This window comes from Haematobia irritans, chromosome 5 (assembly GCF_050003625.1).
Source record: "Haematobia irritans isolate KBUSLIRL chromosome 5, ASM5000362v1, whole genome shotgun sequence".
In the NCBI taxonomy this organism is placed as follows: Eukaryota; Metazoa; Arthropoda; class Insecta; order Diptera; family Muscidae; genus Haematobia; species Haematobia irritans.
The window spans coordinates 135,070,557-135,090,642 of NC_134401.1; the positions used below are offsets into that span (position 1 = coordinate 135,070,557).

Genomic DNA, 20,086 nt, shown 5'->3' on the forward strand with positions numbered 1-20,086 from the left:
AGCTAAATGAACTGGCCGCTTGGTGGGTCTCCCAATGCTGTGGACTGGTTTGCTTGTGGCTGTGTTATCGGCTGAAAGTTGTTGTGTTTGTCTTTCTTGTCTGCTGCTACAGTATTAGTTGATAGAGGCCCCAACGTATTGGACCGGGAGACACCAACAATTTGAAACAATAACTACAGCAGCATAAAAGTGCAAACGCCGCTAGCATACAGTCCATATTTTGACTTTGCCGGTCTCAATCAGTAAAAGTCGCAATGAAATGTGATTGAAAGAGCGTTAAGTTTTTGGTCGAATAGCTTGAATGCATGCACAGAATATGAATATTACCTAATCGTTTAGTTCTCCAAGAGATTGTGAAAAGTTTGGAACCTTTATCAAAACTATTTCATCGTCAAAATAATTGGGTGGACGACCCAAGTAATGTTATATCATTTGGTGACCCAAATGTACCAACTTATTGTGAACTATCTGCAGATACGATACTGAAGCAAGAAATCAATCTGATCGTCTTTAGAACGCAAAAAAACCCCGCTAACATTGGTCACTTCATTATCTGTCCGACTTCTACCCTACGACAATATTCCCTTTTTCAATATTTCATCTCGAGTCTCAGTTCTGGAAGTTGCTTCAATGCAAAAATCAAAATGGCTTCGATTGGTATAAGGTTGGCTACGTAAGGATCACTCAAAAGCTTTTGGTGGCTTTAATATTACAGCGCTTCGTCCACTATAGACCTACCAGCGGTAGAAGGTCTGGTAGAATTCTGGTCTACGACTGCTGAGACATAAAAAGTGCTTGGCATCCACCAAAAGATTGTAACGTAAGCAGAGAAAATTGATGGATCCATTCCTTTCCCGATATTTCTCATCATGGACCGACTTGCTAATGTCCTTATATCTTAACGCACGATTCTTAATTAAGAGAAACCCAACTTGGAGGACTTCAGTGACCACACTAATTGCTGCTGTAGTGATTTTATGTTTCTGAGAGAAATTTTCGCGACATCACCTATGAAGCACCCGCTCGCTCCATATCTGATGCTTAAAGCCCCGATTCTGATACTAAAATTCACTAGGCTTGAATTGCAGGACCCGCAAAACAAGAATGTTAGGTTAGGTATTGCGACAGCCCGATATTTCAGGCTCACTTAGACTATTCAGTCCATTGTGATACCACAGTGATGAACTTCTCTCTTATCACTGAGTGCTGGCCGATTCTATGTTTGTCTCAATGACAATGGACCTACTTTGAAAAACTTTTTGGTGTTCGATCGAAACTGGTGTTGAACCCACGACCCTATGTATGCAAGGCGGGCATGCTAACCATTGCACCACGGTGGCTCCCAAGGATGATGAAATTCATCACGCTAAAACCATTGGCTAAAATCATTTATCTGGGAAGTAGGGAGCTGAATCTGGAGATCAGTAAGAGAATCAATGAAACAGACTCTCCCTTCACACCTGATCGTCAAATTCCCTAAGTGAGCCGCTACTGCATAACTGGATTTGCCGAGCCCACAAAGGCGTATATTATAGTCGTCGCACCGTTGGCTAAAATCATTTATTCAGGAAGTAGGGAACTCAATCTGGTAATCAGTAAGAGAATCTATAAAAACTAACGGAAGACGTTGATACAGCCTCTGATGTTACGTAACTTATGCGCTTTGCAGTCTATCAGTTATTCCGGACGGAATGTCGGTGTTTGTAAATAATCTTACAGTGTGTCGGATGGATACGACTTGTCGGCGATGACTAAATAATCGGTAAATGTGTTATCGATCCCATAAACATTCAGCAGTATCGATTATGCCTTCGGACTTAAATTGTAATGTGCACAATATATGGGATATGTTCGACACGAGCACTGTCGTCCGGAATAACTGATAGTCTGTAAAGCACATTAGGCGTGTGGCCAAGAGAAACATTTGTTTAATTTTTCCCAGCCGAAGTCATCAACCGCACCAAGGGGCATCTGTACATTAGCACCTGACCAGACTTCTTAATTTTGTCATCCTATTAATACGTTCTAAAAGCATAGGTTCGAGTGATTCCACCACAGAATTCGAGCAAAGACGGACCTGTGCGATCCTTTCCGATCTCCCTTCTATCCTTCACTAGTATCAAAGGCAGTTTTTCCAACATGTAAAAATTGCTAGACATACCACTCTTTTCGAAGACATGTCTTCCGAATGGGAAGAATTATATATGCCAATGCCAAGGGATACAGTGAAACCATTAAGCCGAGGTGACACCTCTGGCATTGGACGATTGTGCAATCTTGGCATCGTGGCTTTGACAATCTTTGACATGTCGGAACGATGAACTTTTAACTGCGGCAGGTAATCTCCCCAGTTCCTCTACGGCTCATTCACAATCTCTAATATATTATGGCCCGTAAGTATGTTACGCAAAATACTTTCACCATTATGGCTTCAGACCTGCCAGGTCCCGCAGATATTTACTGTAACATAAATGACGGAAAAGACCCGTCAAAACTAGACGATTTTGCGTAAGAATTCCGATGCAAATGAAAATTTTGCATTAATGTTTAAAAGTTTTGAAGCTTTTGAAAGTTTGAAAACACTGTACTTAACATATAGCGCAAGCAACATGTGTACACATGTGTCTTCAGAACTATGCATTTTTTTCTGATTGGATCATGTCTATCGATACTGCTTTTTATGTTTACCAGTAGAAAACAGAAAATGTACATTAAACAAATATGATTACATATTGTTCACACACACAAACATATATAAATAGAGTATATCAGACTTTGTATTCTTGCTATTGAAAAAAATAAAGAAAACAGTCGTTTAATGTGTGTCATAGGCTCCTCAGGAAGTTATTGTGGTGTCGTTGCTAATAGGCGCCAATCAACTTACTTGCGTAGTTGACTCCCTCTCATAAAGACCCCCTTTCCGAATGAAGAAAATAAATACGCGCACATGCGCTTTAATTATAAAGCGCAAACTCAGCACAATTGTTTTTATTTTGGTATTTTGAGAATAAACAAATAAATATGGCTAAAGTTAAATTTAAAGATTTTATATTTGGAGATTACCACAAAGACTGTGGATTTAGAATACATCAAATTCTAGTTTCGGACAATTAGAATGATCAGTGAGACTTCTACCCCCCCCCCCCCCTCCCATTTTTCGGCAGATATTGAATTTCCGATAAAATAATTGCTACTTTTATTTCAAAATTCTTTATGTGAAGCCACCGTGGTGCAATTGTTAGCATGCCCGCCTTGCATGCACAGGGTCGTGGGTTCCAATCCAGTTTCGACCAAACACCAAAAAGTTTTTCAGTGGTGGATTATCCCACTTCAGTTATGCTGGTGACATTTCTGAGGGTTTCAAAGCTTCTCTAAGTGGTTTCATTGCAATGTGGAACGCCGTTCGAACTCGGCTATAACACCCCCTAACAAAACATTGTGGAGCTAAAATACCGCTAATTTCCAATTACAGGAAAATAGGATAAATATTGAGTGGTTTATAGACGTCGAAAATGTCGGATAGGGAGATCAGTCTTTATGGGGGTTATACCAAAACATGTGGACCTAGCCTGCAGATTTCCAATTTCAGGGATATCGGATAAAAATCGCGGTGTTCTGAGCCCAAGATGTCAAATCGGAAGATCGATCCATATGAGGGCATTACCAAAACATAAACCGATATGAATCGAATTGGACCCAGGTCTTTGTGAACCTACAATACCTCTAAATTTCGACATTTGGATGTGGTATTTCGATATTTTGTAACGGAATGGCAAACGAATACCTCCATCGCCATTCCCAGCTTATATTTCAGGCTCACTTCGACTGGTGAACATCTCTCTTATCACTGAGTACTGCTCGGTTCAATGTTTGCTCAATGGCAAGAGGAATCCGAATCATTGCGATGAGAAGCCTTCAGAAATGTCACCAGCATTACTGAGAGGGGATAATCCACCGTCGAAAAACTTGTTTTTATTTGGTCGAGACAGAGATTGAATCCATGACCCTTTGTATGCAAGGCGGGTATGCTAACCATTGCATCACGATGGTGGTTGATATAACAAGCAATTATAATGTTCAGTTTGCCTATGTGGTAAAGAATCTTACAGTGTGCCTGAACGCTAAGAATTTTCGGACGTAAGTAAAATATGGATAAATGTGTTATCGATCCCATAAACAAGTAGCAATGCCGATTATGTCTTCGAGTATAACTTATAGTATAGCCAACATTTGGGATATGTGCGACAAGAACACTGTCGTCCGGATAAATTTATAGTCTGGACGGCACATAATAGACATGTGTTCGAAATAGTTCGATGTATTTGGACATTATTGTTGTAATAGTGCCAGTACCTTGATTAATTGTATTACGGCGTGAGGGTAATTATTTATCTTATTATTCCGTATACTATCTCAATAAAATTTCACTACCCACCAAAAAAAATGTATGTGGTTCCTACACCTTCTGTAACATATACTCCCAAACATATTTTGCTTCAAGCATATACATTTTTGGGTATTGCCCAAACATTTATATGTTTGATCTCTTCCAATATATAATATGTTTGAAAGCATATTGGTCTAAACAATATATGTTTGGGTAGTCTAAGTTCCAAACATTTTGTATTTTTGCATCCAAATTCAATAAAGTTGTCTTCTAAAAAACAATATGTTATTATGTGAACATATAATATGTTTGGAAGCATTTTGCACCCAAAAATATTATATGCTTAAAAAAATTCTCCCAAACAATATTGTGCTCAAAATTGTATTTATTTATTTATATATTTACAATCATAATGAATTACGAAAATAAACAGGTGATATAGGTGCTAACAACATAGGTTTTCGACCTGAATGCTCAAAATTTTGTTTCTGTCTAATTGTATATTCCCCCACATCTTTCTCACTTCCACGAGATTTTTAGTTCTTAGCACCTTTTTCTGTAATACAAACATTGTATAAGAAATTATTCAATTTTATGATTTTTTTTTTATTTTAATTTTACCATTTGCCGGACGGGGATTCGAACAGCGGACCACACAGTTTGTAAGGATGAAAGAAGTAGCTGATCAATTGCCCAAGGAAAAATAAAATGTTAATTTTGTAATAACAAGCAACAACCACCAACTTAATTCAATATCGCTCCCTTTTAGTAGTGCTCCAAGCTACTAAACACATATATGTTTATAGGCTATTTCTAAATTAATATATGTTTGCATCCAAGCATATGATATTTACAAACATTTTATGTCCCAAACATAATATGTTCTAACATATTAACATATATGTCCCAAACATGTTATGCTAGTTTATGAACATTATATGCTTGCACTCAAAAATATTGTGTTTAAAAATTTGTGTTCCAAACATATAATGTTTATAGCCAAACATATGAAAAACAGTCTTTTTCATCCGTGTACCCTTCACCACTACTGTGGTACAGGGTATAATAAGTTTGTGCATTTGTATGTAACGCCCAGAAATAATGGTCATGGACCCATCTTTAGTATACCGATCGGCTTAGAATTAAATTCTGAGTCGATTTAGCGATGTCCGTCTGTCTGTCTGTCCGTCCGTCTGTCTGTATATGTAATTTTGTGCACAAAGTACAGCTCGCAATTTAAGTTCGATCGTCCTCAAATTTGGCATAGGGCCGTCTCTTGGGACAGAGACAATCGCTATTGGTTTTGGAAGAAACCGGTTTAGATTTAGATATATATATTTATCCCCGATTTGGACTCATATGACCACAGAGGCCAAAGTTTACTACCGATCTTCGTGAAATTTTGCACAGAGGGTAGAATTAACATTCTACCAATGCCTGGTAAATTTGATTGAAATCGATTCAAATTTAAATATAGCTCCCATATATATCTTTCGTCCGATTTGAACTTATATGGCCACAAAAGCCAGAGTTTTGCCGTGGTTTGCTTCAAATTTTGCACAAGGGGTACGTTTAACGATACTATTGTATGTGCCAAATAGGGTCAAAATCGATTCAGATTTAGGTATAGCTCCCATATATATCTTTCGTCCGATTTGAACTTATATGGCCACAAAAGCCAGAGTTTTGCCATGATTTGCTCCAAATTTTGCACAAGGGGTACGTTTAATAGTATCGTTAAGTGTGTCAAATATTGTTAAAATCGGTTCAAATTTAGATATACCTCACATATATATCTTTCGCCCGATTTGGACTTATATGGTCTCAAAAGCCGGATTTTTGCCCTGGCTTACTTCAAATTTTGCACAAGCGGTACTTTTAACGATACTATTGTATGTGCCAAATATGGTTAAAATCGATTCAGATTTAGATATAGCTCCCATATATATCTTTCGTCCGATTTGAACTTATATGGCCTCAAAATCCAGGATTTTGCCGTGATTTGCTTCAAATTTCGCACAAGGAGTACGTTTAGTAGTATCGGTAATCGTGCCAAATTTGGTTGAAATCGGTTCAGATTTAGATATGGCTCCCATATATATCTTCCGTCCGATTTGCACTCATATGACCAGGGGGGCCAAAGTTATACTCCCATTTACGTGAAATTTCGCATAGATAGCAGAATTATTATTCTAACTATACATGTCAAACTTAGTCAAATTCGGTTCAGAATATATATAGCTCCCATATATACGTACACCCGAGTTGGGGAAATATGGTAGACTGTTACACATTTTAGACCCATTTTCAATGGAAGTTTCCTCCAATTAACTGGATAGCGTTAGCCGATTTAATTTTTAATTCTAGAGATTTTGTAGAAGTAAAAAAATTGTCTCTTTATATAGCTTCCAGCAAATGTGAAGTAGTTGAGATGGTAACACAAATTTTGGTCTACATAGGGGTGAAGGGTATAATATAGTCGGCCCCGCCCGACTTTAGACTTTACTTACTTGTTTTGAATTTATTCTTTTTATTTTTTAAGAAAATTTGATTCTTTTTGTTTTTTTATTGTTTTATTATATATTTATTTCGTTGTTTCTATCATTAGAAGCTATTATTATTTTAATTTTAACATCAATAAAGTTATTAATTATTTAATAAAGAATTGTTTTATTGTAAACTCTTTTTTAGTTAAAATGTTCTCTTTCTTTAAATCGAAAGTTCTCTTTTTAAAATTATCCATGTGGAAACCCTACTTTGAGGTGATATATAAAAATCCCATATTTTACACAGTTTTCGCAATAAATTTAAATTTTCTAAATTTTGATGTGTATAAAACACAGTTATGATAAATAAAGTAAAGGGAATTTCCAAAAAAAATAAAAATTGAAAACGTACCGATCCATTTCTCGGCAGATATGGAATTTGCGATAAAATAATTTCTAGTTTTATTTCTTTATGTAGAGATACGAGTTAAAACAGTTTTTTTTTCATTTTGCCACATTTAAAATACATAGCATCACATCTGAAGAAATTAATGCGGCAGATAATAAAAAAAAATTCAGACCTATGAAAAGCCAATTTTAATCAACTTCCGGATCCATGAATAAATTTTTCTTGGATACATGTTTTTTGCTGGATATGGGATCAGATAATTTGTCGATAAATTTTGCCAGGAAATTTAGACTATTATTCCAAGGTGTCACTCCTTCATATTGCCATTTCCGTATGCCACACATTTCCCTTTCGATTAATGTAAAAACAAAATTGCCTACACTTAACTACTTTAGTCTTAATAAATTGATCTTAACAAATAAATAAACTATCGTTGAATGTGACATATATGGTTTTCACAATGAACTTCAATCATACATGCGAAGTTCGATTACGAATTAAAAGTTTTATGCTTGTGGCGCTTATTCCTCCCATTCCCGTTTGCTTTTAAATTCTATCTAAGTAAATCAATTAAAACGTAGGTGTTGCTTTGATAATTGGTAGTACTTCAATGATCCCACTTACCGGAAAATGAAAGCCTCTGCGTTATGGCAGTGACTCATACACGTGGTCGGTATTTCGATAATGTTTTGCATAGTCTGCCGAGAGCCAATGTGCCAGCCAAAATTTATTTGATACGTATGGCTGGCATGGAGTATGTGAGTGTGCTTCATTCTTCTCATATAGCATATTGTCGCAAACAATAATACCGATGCTTACGCAAGGAGAACATTCAGCATTAGAGAATTTTAGAAAATGAAATATACCACATGTTTGCTCTCACATAAAGCGAGTGTATTTTCTAAATGTTAATAGACAAATAGGGTGTCCTGATAATTTAATTTTTATTTCAATATTTGTGGATGTTTACTATGACAATTTTTTGTTATTCCAATTTGACAGTTCACCCTTCAATTTGACATCACCCTTTGACATCACCTTTCAATTTGACATCACCCCCTCATTCGTGGACTGAGAATGAAGCCGATCCTTTTTTGCCGTGGTTGAAATCTGCGGCACGTGGCTTTATTCTATGTTCGGAGGTTAGATCTGGAGAATGCAGTGGTGATGGATATAAATTGATGCCAACTTTATGGAATTTTGGCATAGTTTTCACTGACTCGTGACATGGACTTGGTGATACAGCGCTTTCGCTTTCTTCAAATGTTAGCATTTTTCGGAGACTGATATTTTATCTATTATATTTTTGGAAAGCTGTTTAAAGCTTAGGCACGTTTCATGATTTGTTTCACTACCAAACTTCTTCAGTTTGGTCTAGAATTTTACCATGAATCGTCATACAAACCAACAACAGAAAATTATTGAATTTTATTATCAAAATTCGTGCTCTGTCCGCCTAGATCGTGCGATTTAACGCCTTTAGACTATTTTTTGTGGGGCTATGTTAAAGCGCATTTCTATACAGACGCGGGATTGTCTTCAATTGATGCATTCGAAAACAACATTGAAGCAGTTATTCGTGAGATACAGGCTGAAATATTGGAAAGAGTATGCCAAAATTGGACTAAGGGGATGGACCATTTGAGGTACAGTCGCAGTCAACATTTGCATGAAATAATCTTCAATCTTTTTCAATAATCATGCATGAAATAATAGCCAGTTTCGCTATGTCGAACGAGGTCTATCGATCGACTGAAATGGAAACAAACAGCTGAATTTATAACCAAAATCAGCTGTTTCAATGCATTTCAGTCGATCGATAAAGCTCGTTCGCCATACGGAGACGCGCTGCTGATTTCACTCGCCGCCGACCATTTTTTGCCAGTTAGCCATCTCGGCTCAAATTTAGCCGCCATTTAATCAAATATATCGATTTAAATCAGAAAAATATATTAATAATTTTTTGCCAAAATTTTGAATCTTCCACCCATAATCAATCAATTTCATGCTGCTATAATAGTTTCGCAAAAATTTAGCTCAGAAAATTTTAATGAAATGTAAATTTGATTGTAAGATTGGTTGTAAAACTAATCTCATTACCATTCGAATAACTTCAAATCAGAGAATGAAGCCGCCGAGTCGCGCCGCCGATTTTAGCCGTCGCCGACCCGTTTTTAGCAGTCGACGCCGCCGCCGAATATGTCGACTCATCTCGACTCAAATTTAGCCGCCAATTAATTTAAAATATTGATTTATATCAGAAAAATTTAATAATATTTGTTATAGTTTTTGCCTAAATTTTGAACTTTCCACTTTCAATCAATTAGTATCAAGTTGCTATAATAGTTTTACAAAATTTTAGCTCAAAAAATTTGAATGAAATGTAAATTTGATTGTAAGATTGGTTGTACAACTAATCTCATTACAATTCGGAAAACTTCAAATTGATTTTTTAAAAGATAATTTTGCGTCGCCGAAGAGACAATTTTTTATGGGCTTAGCCGTCAAGCCGCCGCCGCCGGAGGCAAAAATGTAGTGTTAGCCGCCGCCGACAAAAATGGGTCGGCTTCATTCTCTGCTTCAAATTGATTTTATAATGGATGATTGCAGGCCGCCGAGTGGATAAATTTATATCCGCTAATACGCCTTGCAGACTATAAGTTTATTCGGACGACAGTGGTCGTGTCGAACATATCCTATATATTGGCCACATTATAAGTTAAGTCCGAAGGCATAATCGATACTGCTGCATGTTTATGAGATCGATAACACATTTAACGATTATTTAGTCATCAACGAATTGTCGTATCGAATGGACAAACTGTAAGATTATTTAAAAACACAGACATTCCGTCCGGAAAACCTTATAATCTGTAAGACGCAATAGCCGTAAAGCCGCCGGAGGCAAACATTTATATAAATTTGTCTATTAAAGGTGTGTACTATGTTCGGTTTTCGAGTTGAAAATCACTTTATTTTCGCGATTACTTTTCTGAAATAATCAAAATTATAAATGAAAACACATATTCCTGTAAAGTCTTGCCGAAATCTAGAGGAACAAGAAATTGCACAATGATTTTTTGAATTTAATTGAATTTAACATGGACTTGTCATAGGACGGAAGTCCTCCCTTTCAACAGCCGTTGCACTGAATTTGCATCACTTCTGTATGTGTAATCCGAATTCAATGTTTTGGATGTAAATAAACAAATTCTGTGAAAAAAATAATAAATAATTTTTATTATTTTTTTAAAATTTTAATGGATTCTAACGCTTGTCGGAAACGTTTGACATCAAATATTTTCAAAAATTCAAAATTTTTTCAGATTGGATTTAGCATTTTTTTTTCGACAAAATTTAAATGATTTGTACCATTTTATGAATTCTTACTCTGTTTTTAACCTATTTGAAACAAAAAAAAGTTTTAATTACCCATTAAAAGTATGAAAAAACCAAGTTATAAAAAAATGAATTAAAAGAACTTCCTGGGTAGTTAAAATAAAGAACATCATTGGGAGTGCATCTTCTGGAAGTGCTTTTAAAGTTGTGCCTTTGGAAGAATATCCAAATTTTTTTGCTGGGTAAATCTGCAAAAACAGATTCAAATTACATCTTCTTGTCGCCAATGATCCAATGCAAAAATTAAAAATGTTTCTTTTTTTTCGGTGAAATGAATTATTAAATAAAATTAGCCATGAAAAAATTGCCAATTTAAGGTGGGTATTAAGTTCTAGTTTAGCCCCTAAAATCGTCATTTTTTTCACTAAAGTGAAAACTAAATCAGTAAAAAAAGGCATAAAAAACAACAAATGGTACGCTGTGATTAAAATCGGCCAATAAAATCGACCAGTATTTGCCAGTAGACGCCGTCGACTTATATCGACTCATATTTAGCTCCCAAATATTGATTTATATCAGAAAATGTATTACTAATTTTTGTAGTTTTTGCCAAAATTTTAAATTTTCCACCCACAATCAATCCGTATCAAGTTACTATAATAATTTTGCATAAAATTCGCTTATGCGCCGTCCAGGCCAGAGAATGAAGCTGAAACATTTTTGTCGGGGGCGGCAAATACTAAGTTTTTGCATTTGATGGCGGCGCCTTGACGGCTAAGCCGATAAAAAAATTGTCTGTTCGGCCGCGAACAATTATCCATTATAAAATCTTTTTGAAATTAACGGAATGGTAATGAGATTAGTTATGCAACAAATTTATAAATCGGCGCCCCGACTCTCTGATTCTCTGAGAAGGAAGCCACCGATTTTAGACGCCGCCGACCAGTATTTGCCAGTCGAATCCGCCGCCGAATATGTCGACTCAAAATTAGTCGCCTATTAATCAAAATATTGTTTTAAATCAGAAATATTTATTAACAATTGTCAATATGTTTAACTTTCCATCCAAAATCCGTCAGTATAAAGTTGCTATAATGATCTTGCAAACAATTAGCTCAAAAAATTGTAATGAAATGTAAATGTGTTTGCAAGATTGGTTGTACAACTAATGTCAATACCATTCGGATAACTTCAACTTGATTTAAAATGGAGAATTGTCCGCCGCCGCATAGACAAATTTATATCAGCTTAGCCGTCCAACTACCGTAGGCAAACAATTAGGGCCAGCCCGCCGCCATTTATTGCCAGTCGATTCCGTCGCCGAATATGTCGACTCATCTCGACTCAAATTTAGCCGCCAATTAATCAAAAATATCTATTTAAATAAAAAAATGCATTTATATTTGTCATATTTTTTCCAAAATAATGCACCTTCCACCCACAAACAATCATTTTCAAGCTGCTATAATAATTTTACAAAAATTTAGCTCATAAAATTTGAATGAAATGTAAATTTGATTGTAAGTTTGGTTGTACAACTAATCTCATTACTATTCGAGCAACTTCAAATTTATTTTATAATGGATAATTGTCTGCCGCCGAATTGACAAATTTTTATCGGCTTAGCCACCGCTGCGGAGGCAAAAATTTAGTGTCAGCCACCGCCGGCAAAAATGGGTCGGCTTCATTCTCTGTCTCTTGATTCGAGAATGAAGCCGCCGCCGACTAGTTTTTACCAGTCGAAGCCGTCGCCGAATTTGTCGACTCATCTCGACTTAAAGTAAGCCGCCAATTAATCAAAAATATTGATTTAAATCAGAAAAAATTATTAATAATGGTTGCATTTTTTTGTCAAAACGTTTAACTTTCCACCCAAAATCCGTCAGTATCAAGTTGCTATAATAATTTTGCAAACATTTGGCTCTGAACATTTGAATTAAATGTAAATGTGATTGTAAGATTAGTTGTACAACTAATCTCATTACCATCCGGATAACATCGAAGTGATTTTATTATGGATAATTGCCGGTAAGACAAATTTATATCGGCTTAGCCGTCAAGCCGCCGCCGACGACAAAAACGGGTCGGCTTCATTCTCTGTTCTTGATTTTATAATATGTAAATCCAGTATATTGATCGATTTATCTTCTGCTACGGACTTCCATTTATGTATATACATTTTAATGCGAAACGAATGGCTGTGGTAACACTGCATAAAATTTCCCTCTACACAATGGGGAATTATTCAAGACCAAATACAACACTGTATTGAAGGGTTGTACATTTGTGTATCCATAAACAACTCTGAGAGCGAGATGGGTAATTTTTTAAATCTATCTCGTTCTTTTATTTCCGCCATTGCTTGAGAAAGTTTGGAAATTATGGGTGAGTTACGAAAAAATATTAATTTATACGGGAAAACTAAGAAAAATGTTAAATTATTTAATAGAAATGTGCGTAATAGTGACCGATCTTTCTTAACAATAAAAAATCAGTAAATGCTTTGTAATTTTTATCGGGAAAATTGCAATGAAAAAATGGACTTCACTCACCAGAAGAGACATTGAAAAAAGCCGCATTATATCTTCGTAGTAAATCATCGTAGTAAGTGTAGCAAAAAAATGTGTTGACTGAAATTTAGCTCAAATTATCCAAGACATCAATGATTGCGAAAGAAAAATATTAATTTCAATAAAATGATTACGATTTTAATATAAAAATGTCAATAATATTGGAAATACACAAGTCTATGAGAGTGGAAAAAGTGAAACAACCTGGATTTCATTTTTCTTTGAATGCAGACAAATGTGACTGATGATAGGTGGTGACGCCTTTTTGTTTGTGTGTGTATTTGTTATGCGCGCTTTATTGTTTTGTTTGACAAGACTTGGGCTGTAGTCTTTTTTTTTCAGTACATCTATTTAATATATATAACTAATGTTTTTATCTATTTCTTATTTTCTTTTTTTACAGGAAAACCAAGAGGTCTCCGCACAGCCAGAAAGCACGTCAACCATCGTCGTGACCAACGTTGGGCTGACAAAGATTACAAAAAGGCTCATTTGGGTACAAGATGGAAGGCCAATCCCTTCGGTGGTGCTTCCCATGCCAAGGGTATTGTACTTGAAAAAGTGTAAGTAGTCAATGAAGAAAGTTACATGTGTTTTATGGATAATAGTGAAGAATAGAAAAGTGATGTTTTTTTATTACAAGACCAGCCTATGCTGTTTGTGGCATCCATCGTTCATCAACACTCGTCGTGATTCGCAGTATATTTTTGTGTTTTTGTTTATTTTTAAAAATTCAAATCACAGGATTATACTGTGAGTTGCCGGGTAGTGTTTACCTCAAAATCTGTGTAAAACATTCTTACAAATTTTAAATTTCTATTAAAAATTTATTTTATCAATAATAATTATTTTGTTTTTTTCTTTTCAGTGGTGTTGAAGCCAAACAGCCTAACTCTGCCATTCGTAAGTGCGTGAGAGTACAACTTATCAAGAACGGCAAGAAGATTACCGCTTTCGTACCTCGTGACGGTAGCTTGAATTACATTGAAGAAAACGACGAAGTTTTGGTTGCCGGTTTCGGTCGTAAAGGTCACGCCGTCGGTGATATTCCCGGTGTCCGTTTCAAGGTTGTCAAAGTAGCCAACGTTTCACTTTTGGCCTTGTACAAGGAAAAGAAGGAACGTCCAAGATCTTAAGCGTGTTAATATATATTTGTAAAAAAATATAAAATTCCCAAATAGAAAAAAGAATGTTTTAATTCTGAAAACATTACAAAAACAAAGCTAATCTTTTGTTTTTCCTATATTCTTCTGAAAAGAAATCTTTACACCTTTACAAACAAAAAAAAAAAAAATACAATAACTCGTTAACAAAATTTAGAAGCTAATTTGTTTAAATTTTTGTATTATGGGTCTGATTGAAGATATTTGTTGTTCAAATTATATGATAGTTATAATGGCTTAACGGCCCAGATTATGCGATTTGAAGGTACCCCGTAAATGTTTACTAATCTTCTTGGTTTAATCCAATGCAAAGATTTCTTAGAAAATCGATTTGTATTAAGGATAAAAGTTTTGGGTTTTTGGTAGATGTCCCGGAGAAATGCGAATGCAAATTTATTTTATTTATATATGAGAAAATACAATAAGCCAATATCACATTGCCACTAAAACTAAATTTTATGACAAAGCGTCAATAGTTTAATTTCGGATTCCAAATCTAAAAATAAGCTTTTCGATATAGCCTTGGGACCTGAAATAAAGGTCAGGTGTAGCGGGAGGCCATTATTTCACACTATTCAGTCCATTATATAACCATAGTGGTTCTCTCTTGTCACTGAGTTCGGACCGATACCATATTTAGCTCAATGCCAAGAGTTTTCCGTTAACATCAAAGTCAGAACGGCGTTTTTCCTTATGGTGAAATCACAGAAGCTTTGAAATACTGAGAAATGTCATAAATTTTACTGAGCGGGGATGACCCACCGCTGAAAAGCTTTTTGGTTGTCGGTCGAAGTTGAACCCATGACCCTTTGTATGCAAGGCGGGCATGTTAACCATTGCACAGCGGTGGCTTCCACCTCAAATAAAACACGGAAAATATGAGCGAGTATAATCCACCGCTGAAAAACTTTTTCGTTCGGTCGAAATTGAGCCCATGTACCACGGTGGCTCCCATCTGAAATAAAAAATGGCGAATGTCTTTCAATCTCCCTATTTTTGAGATATAATGCGTAATAACTATTCCGTCATCAACATCATTTACTCTTAAAACAATTACTTTACTTATGTAAAATCTAAAGCTGGGTTTATACATTGAATCACTTTGTAGATTTACATTTTCGATACCATCTAAAGCCCTTCAGTTGTTGGGTGCTATATGTAATGGTTTAAAAAATGGTTAAAAATGTTAATTTCTACAAAATCTCTAGATGTAAAATTTAAATCGGTTAATGTCCCTGGACAGAACACAATGTTATTTGTAAAAAGTATAAGAAATATTTAAATCTAAAGCATTTTTTTTATAAAATTATGGAAAGCGCACTTATGATTTATCGGGAGAAACATATGAGCAAGAGGTATAGGTAGTTTTGAGACATTTTTGCAATTTTTATACCCTTCACCACTACTGTGGTACAGGGTATAATAAGTTCGTGCATTTGTATGTAACGCCAAGAAGGAGTAATCATAGACCAACCTTTTAGTATACGGATCGGCTTAGAATTAAATTCTGAGTCGATTTAGCGATGTCCGTCTGTCTGTCTGTTGATGTATTTTTGTGTGCAAAGTACAGCTCGCAGTTTTAGTCCGATTGTCCTAAAATTTGGTATAGGGTCCTGTTTCGGCTTAAAGACGATCCCTATTGATTTTGGAAAAAATCGGTTCAGATTTAGATATAGCTGCCATATATATTTTTCACCGATCTGGTCATAATTGGCGTGTATATCAACCGATCTTCCTCAAATTCCGTACATCCGAATATTTTATGAGTCTCGAAAAACTTGCAAAATATCAGCAAAATCGGTTCAGATTTAGATATAGCTCCCATATATAGCTTTCGCCCGATTTACACTCAAAACTTTCTATAGAAATAAAATGTTGATAAATTTTCTACAGAAATAAAATTTTGACAAAATTTTCTATAGAAATAAAATGTTGACAAAATTTTCTATAGAAATAAAATTTTGACAAAATTCTCTAAGAAATAAAATATGGACAAAATTTTCTATAGAAATAAAATTTTAACAAAATTTTCTATAGAAATAAAATTTGGACAACATTTTCAATAAAAATAAAATTTTGACAAAGATTCTTATAGAAAAAGAGTTTGACAAAATTTCCTATAGAAATAAAATTTTGACAAAATGTCCCATAGAAATAAAATTTTGACAAAATTTTCTATAGAAATAAAATTTTGACTAAATTTCCTACAGAAATAAAATTTTGACAAAATTTTCTATAGAAATAAAATTTTTTAAAAATTTTTTTTATAAAAATACAATTTTGAAAAAAAATCTGTAGAAATAATACGTGGTGAAAAAAAAATCTATAGAAATAAAATGTTGGCAAAATTTTCTATAGAAATAAAATGTTGACAAAATTTTCTATAGAAATAAAATTTTGACAAAATTTTGTATAGAAATAACGTTTTGTCAAAATGTTCTATAGAAATAAAATTTTGACAAAATTTTCTATAGAAATAAAATTTTGACCAAATTTTCTATAGAAATAAAATTTGGACGAAATTTTCTATAGACATAAAATTTGGACAAAATTTTCTATAGAAATAAAATTTTGACAAAATTTTCGATAGAAATAAAATTTTGACAAAATTTTCTATAGAAATAAAATTTGGACTAAATTTTCAATAGAAATAAAATTTTGACAAAAATTTCTATTGAAATAGAATTTTGACAAAATTTTCTATAGAAATAAAATTTTGACAAAATTTTCTATAGAAATAAAGTTTTGACAAAATTTTCTATAGAAATAAAATTTTGACAAGATTTTCTATAGAAATAAAATTTTAACAAAATTTACTATAGAAATAAAATGTTGACAAAATTTTCTACAGAAATAAAATGTTGACAAAATTTTCTACAGAAATAAAATTTTGACTAAATTTTCTATAGAAATAACATTTTGACAAAATTTCCTATAGAAATAAAGTTTTGAAAAAAATTTTCTATTGAAATAAAGTTTTGACAAAATTTTCTATAGAAATAAAATTTTGACAAAATTTTCTATAGAAATAAAATTTTAACAAAATTTTCTATAGAAATAAAATTTTGACAAAATTTTCTATAGAAATAAAATTTTGACAAAATTTTCTATAGAAATAAAATTTTGACTAAATTTTCTATAGAAATAAAATATGGACAAAATTTTCTATAAAAATAAAATTTTAACAAAAATAGAAATAAAAAGAGTTTGACAAAATTTCCTATAGAAATAAAATTTTGACAAAATATTCTATAGAAATAAATTTCCTATAGAAATAAAATTTTGACAAAATTTCTTTTGAAATAATTTTTTTTACAATTTTTTTTTTTTTTTATAAAAATAAAATTTTGAAAAAAATTTCTATAGAAATAATACGTGTTGAAAAAAATTCTATAGAAATAAAATTTTGACAAAATTCTCTATAGAAATAAAATTTTGACAAAATTTTCTATAGAAATCAAATTTGGACAAAATTTTCTATAGAAATAAAATTTTCTTTAAAAATCCCATTTTTACAAAACTGTCTATAGAAATAAATTTGGCAAAATAAGATTTTTTCGTATGGTAGTTTTTTGGTAAAATTTTCTTTACATTTTGTTAGATTATTTTTGGTTCGAGTGCCAACCGTGGTTGGATACCCAAATTTCGACATTTGTATAATTCTCGGAAGTCTCCCTTCATTGCGAGGAAATGTATAGAATTGGGAGAGGTTTTCCGCGTCCCTTAAATTTCTTTAATGCATCACAATGGTGGTGAAATAGTTTTGTATGACGAAGATCCCAGGCTTGTTTGGCTATTACAAACTAAAAGTTAAGCAGATTCTTCAAAACCCAACAACAAAAGAAGTTATGCAAAAAAATCACGGATTAAAGCGAGAATTTATTGGTTATCATTCCCAGCTTCATCATAGTATTGGAATTGTTAGAATATATGTCTTTATACTGAATGAAATGGGTACACCCAAAGAAATATGTTAGTAGGGACAGCAGAAAAGTCTGCTAAAAGTGCTGAAAAGTCTGATGAAACAGCAGAAAAGTCTGCTGAAAAACGGAAAGCAGTCACTGTTTGTTGAAATAGCAAACATTGTCTGCTATTTTTAAGCTCGATTACACTAAAACACGTTTTAGTTTGGCTGAAACAAATAAAAATGTCGACTTAGGAGCTATCCTTACAAAGTTAAAACAATATTTTATGAATATCTATGGTTGTTGCCCAAATATTTGAATATTTATCAAATTGAGGCATAACAGAAAACAATATGTTTGCTGATCATATTTAAGAGCTTTTAAGTATACTACAGTGCAAAACATACCAAAAACTACTTTTGGTTCTTATATATGCTTCGAAGAAAAATGTATAATCTAAAAATTTTATAATTTGTTGTTCGTTAGACACTGAAGTACGAAAATGTATCAGACATCGACTGCTGTTTTAAGCAGCCTTGTTTTTCTATGAGTGTACAATCAGCGTCCTTAGCAATACACCAAATATATTGTAATAGTAGGACATCCCCGCAACAATGCGCGCGACATTCATTGTATTTGATCCTTATGTGTTGGGTACTTAATTAATGCCGTCATTACAAAAACAATGTTTGACTTTTGAAATACACATTCGATAGTCAATACTTACCTTTTCTTTCCGTTTCAAGTTTTAATCAGAAATACGTTATGCTTGCAGAGGCATCTTTATTTGTTGATGTGCGAATGGACATTGTTAGTTTTTGTTCCCGCTGGTGGTTATCCATTTGAATGTCTTCTTTATTATTGGTCAGCTTCGAATTGATTTAATTATATTATTACAAATTAGGTTCTTATAAACAAAGTTTATCTCTGGAGTATGCATGCGAAGCTGATTACTTTTTGAGAGATAAATGAAATGATTTGAAGAAAACCGAAAACGACACTGCAAACATTGTTATTATGGTTAAAATAGTAGAATGTGTTAAGACCGGTATTAAGTTCTCATTATCGCGCTGAAATTTTCACGTTCACGGTTATAACTCATTTTAAAGACAATAAATAATTTTAATTGTTGCTTTGTATAATTCCCCTTCATGTTATAATTAGCCAAATAGCGAATAAACTCGAACTTATTACTCAGTTAATGGCTAACGTTTTTCGAAGTTATAAATTGGTAATATTTCTTCAGAACTGCATTGCATGCACTGAACACACCGAACAGGGACATATCTCTTCGGTGTTGCCAATTCACTTTTTTTCATATGGGTGTTGCCAAAATTTATTCAGAGAAAATGGGAATAAAAAATCCTTCAAAATGCTAATTCTGCAATTTTTTCCGTTATGAACCACAATAAAAATGTAAAAATCATTTTTAAGGGGATGCCCTCGGGTTTCGTTGTAGTTTATTGCACTTTTCCTTCATTAAGAGATTCATAGAACGCCATCTTCTTATATGTGCACATATCATGGTTGCAAACATGACAACTCTGATTTTCTTGTTATTGCACAACTAAGGCGCTAGATGGCACTTCTTGTCAACAAATTTTATCCTGCTCGATTACAAATGTCTCGGAATTTGCCGTCAGGGTTTTAGGTTAGAACACAACTGATTTAAAAAAATTGTGTGTCAATCTGAATACTTGAATATTTCAAAGATATATTGATATTTCTTGAGAAATATCATATCAAATAGTCGATAACAACGCCTCACGGAATTTTGCAATAAATTTCTTATGGGTTGAGGACAAAGTGTTTTGACTAACGAAATTC

General features: G+C 33.6%; 1 protein-coding gene across 1 annotated transcript; it reads left to right on the plus strand.

Moving 5' to 3' along the window:
• The first annotated feature begins 12,884 nt into the window (after positions 1 to 12,884).
• RpS23 (ribosomal protein S23) lies at positions 12,885 to 14,413 on the plus strand. The gene is made up of 3 exons (XM_075310493.1): positions 12,885 to 13,006; positions 13,595 to 13,754; positions 14,060 to 14,413. Exons 1-3 carry the CDS (start codon positions 13,003 to 13,005, stop codon positions 14,325 to 14,327), a joined length of 432 nt encoding a protein of 143 aa, XP_075166608.1. The 5' UTR covers positions 12,885 to 13,002; the 3' UTR covers positions 14,328 to 14,413.
• Positions 14,414 to 20,086: the final 5,673 nt, after the last annotated feature.

Bases quoted from the DNA above. Each gene is read 5' to 3' on its own strand.
- RpS23 (XM_075310493.1), top strand. The intron at 13,755-14,059 runs GTAAGTAGTCAA...TTTTCTTTTCAG, and splicing joins GGTATTGTACTTGAAAAAGT to TGGTGTTGAAGCCAAACAGC.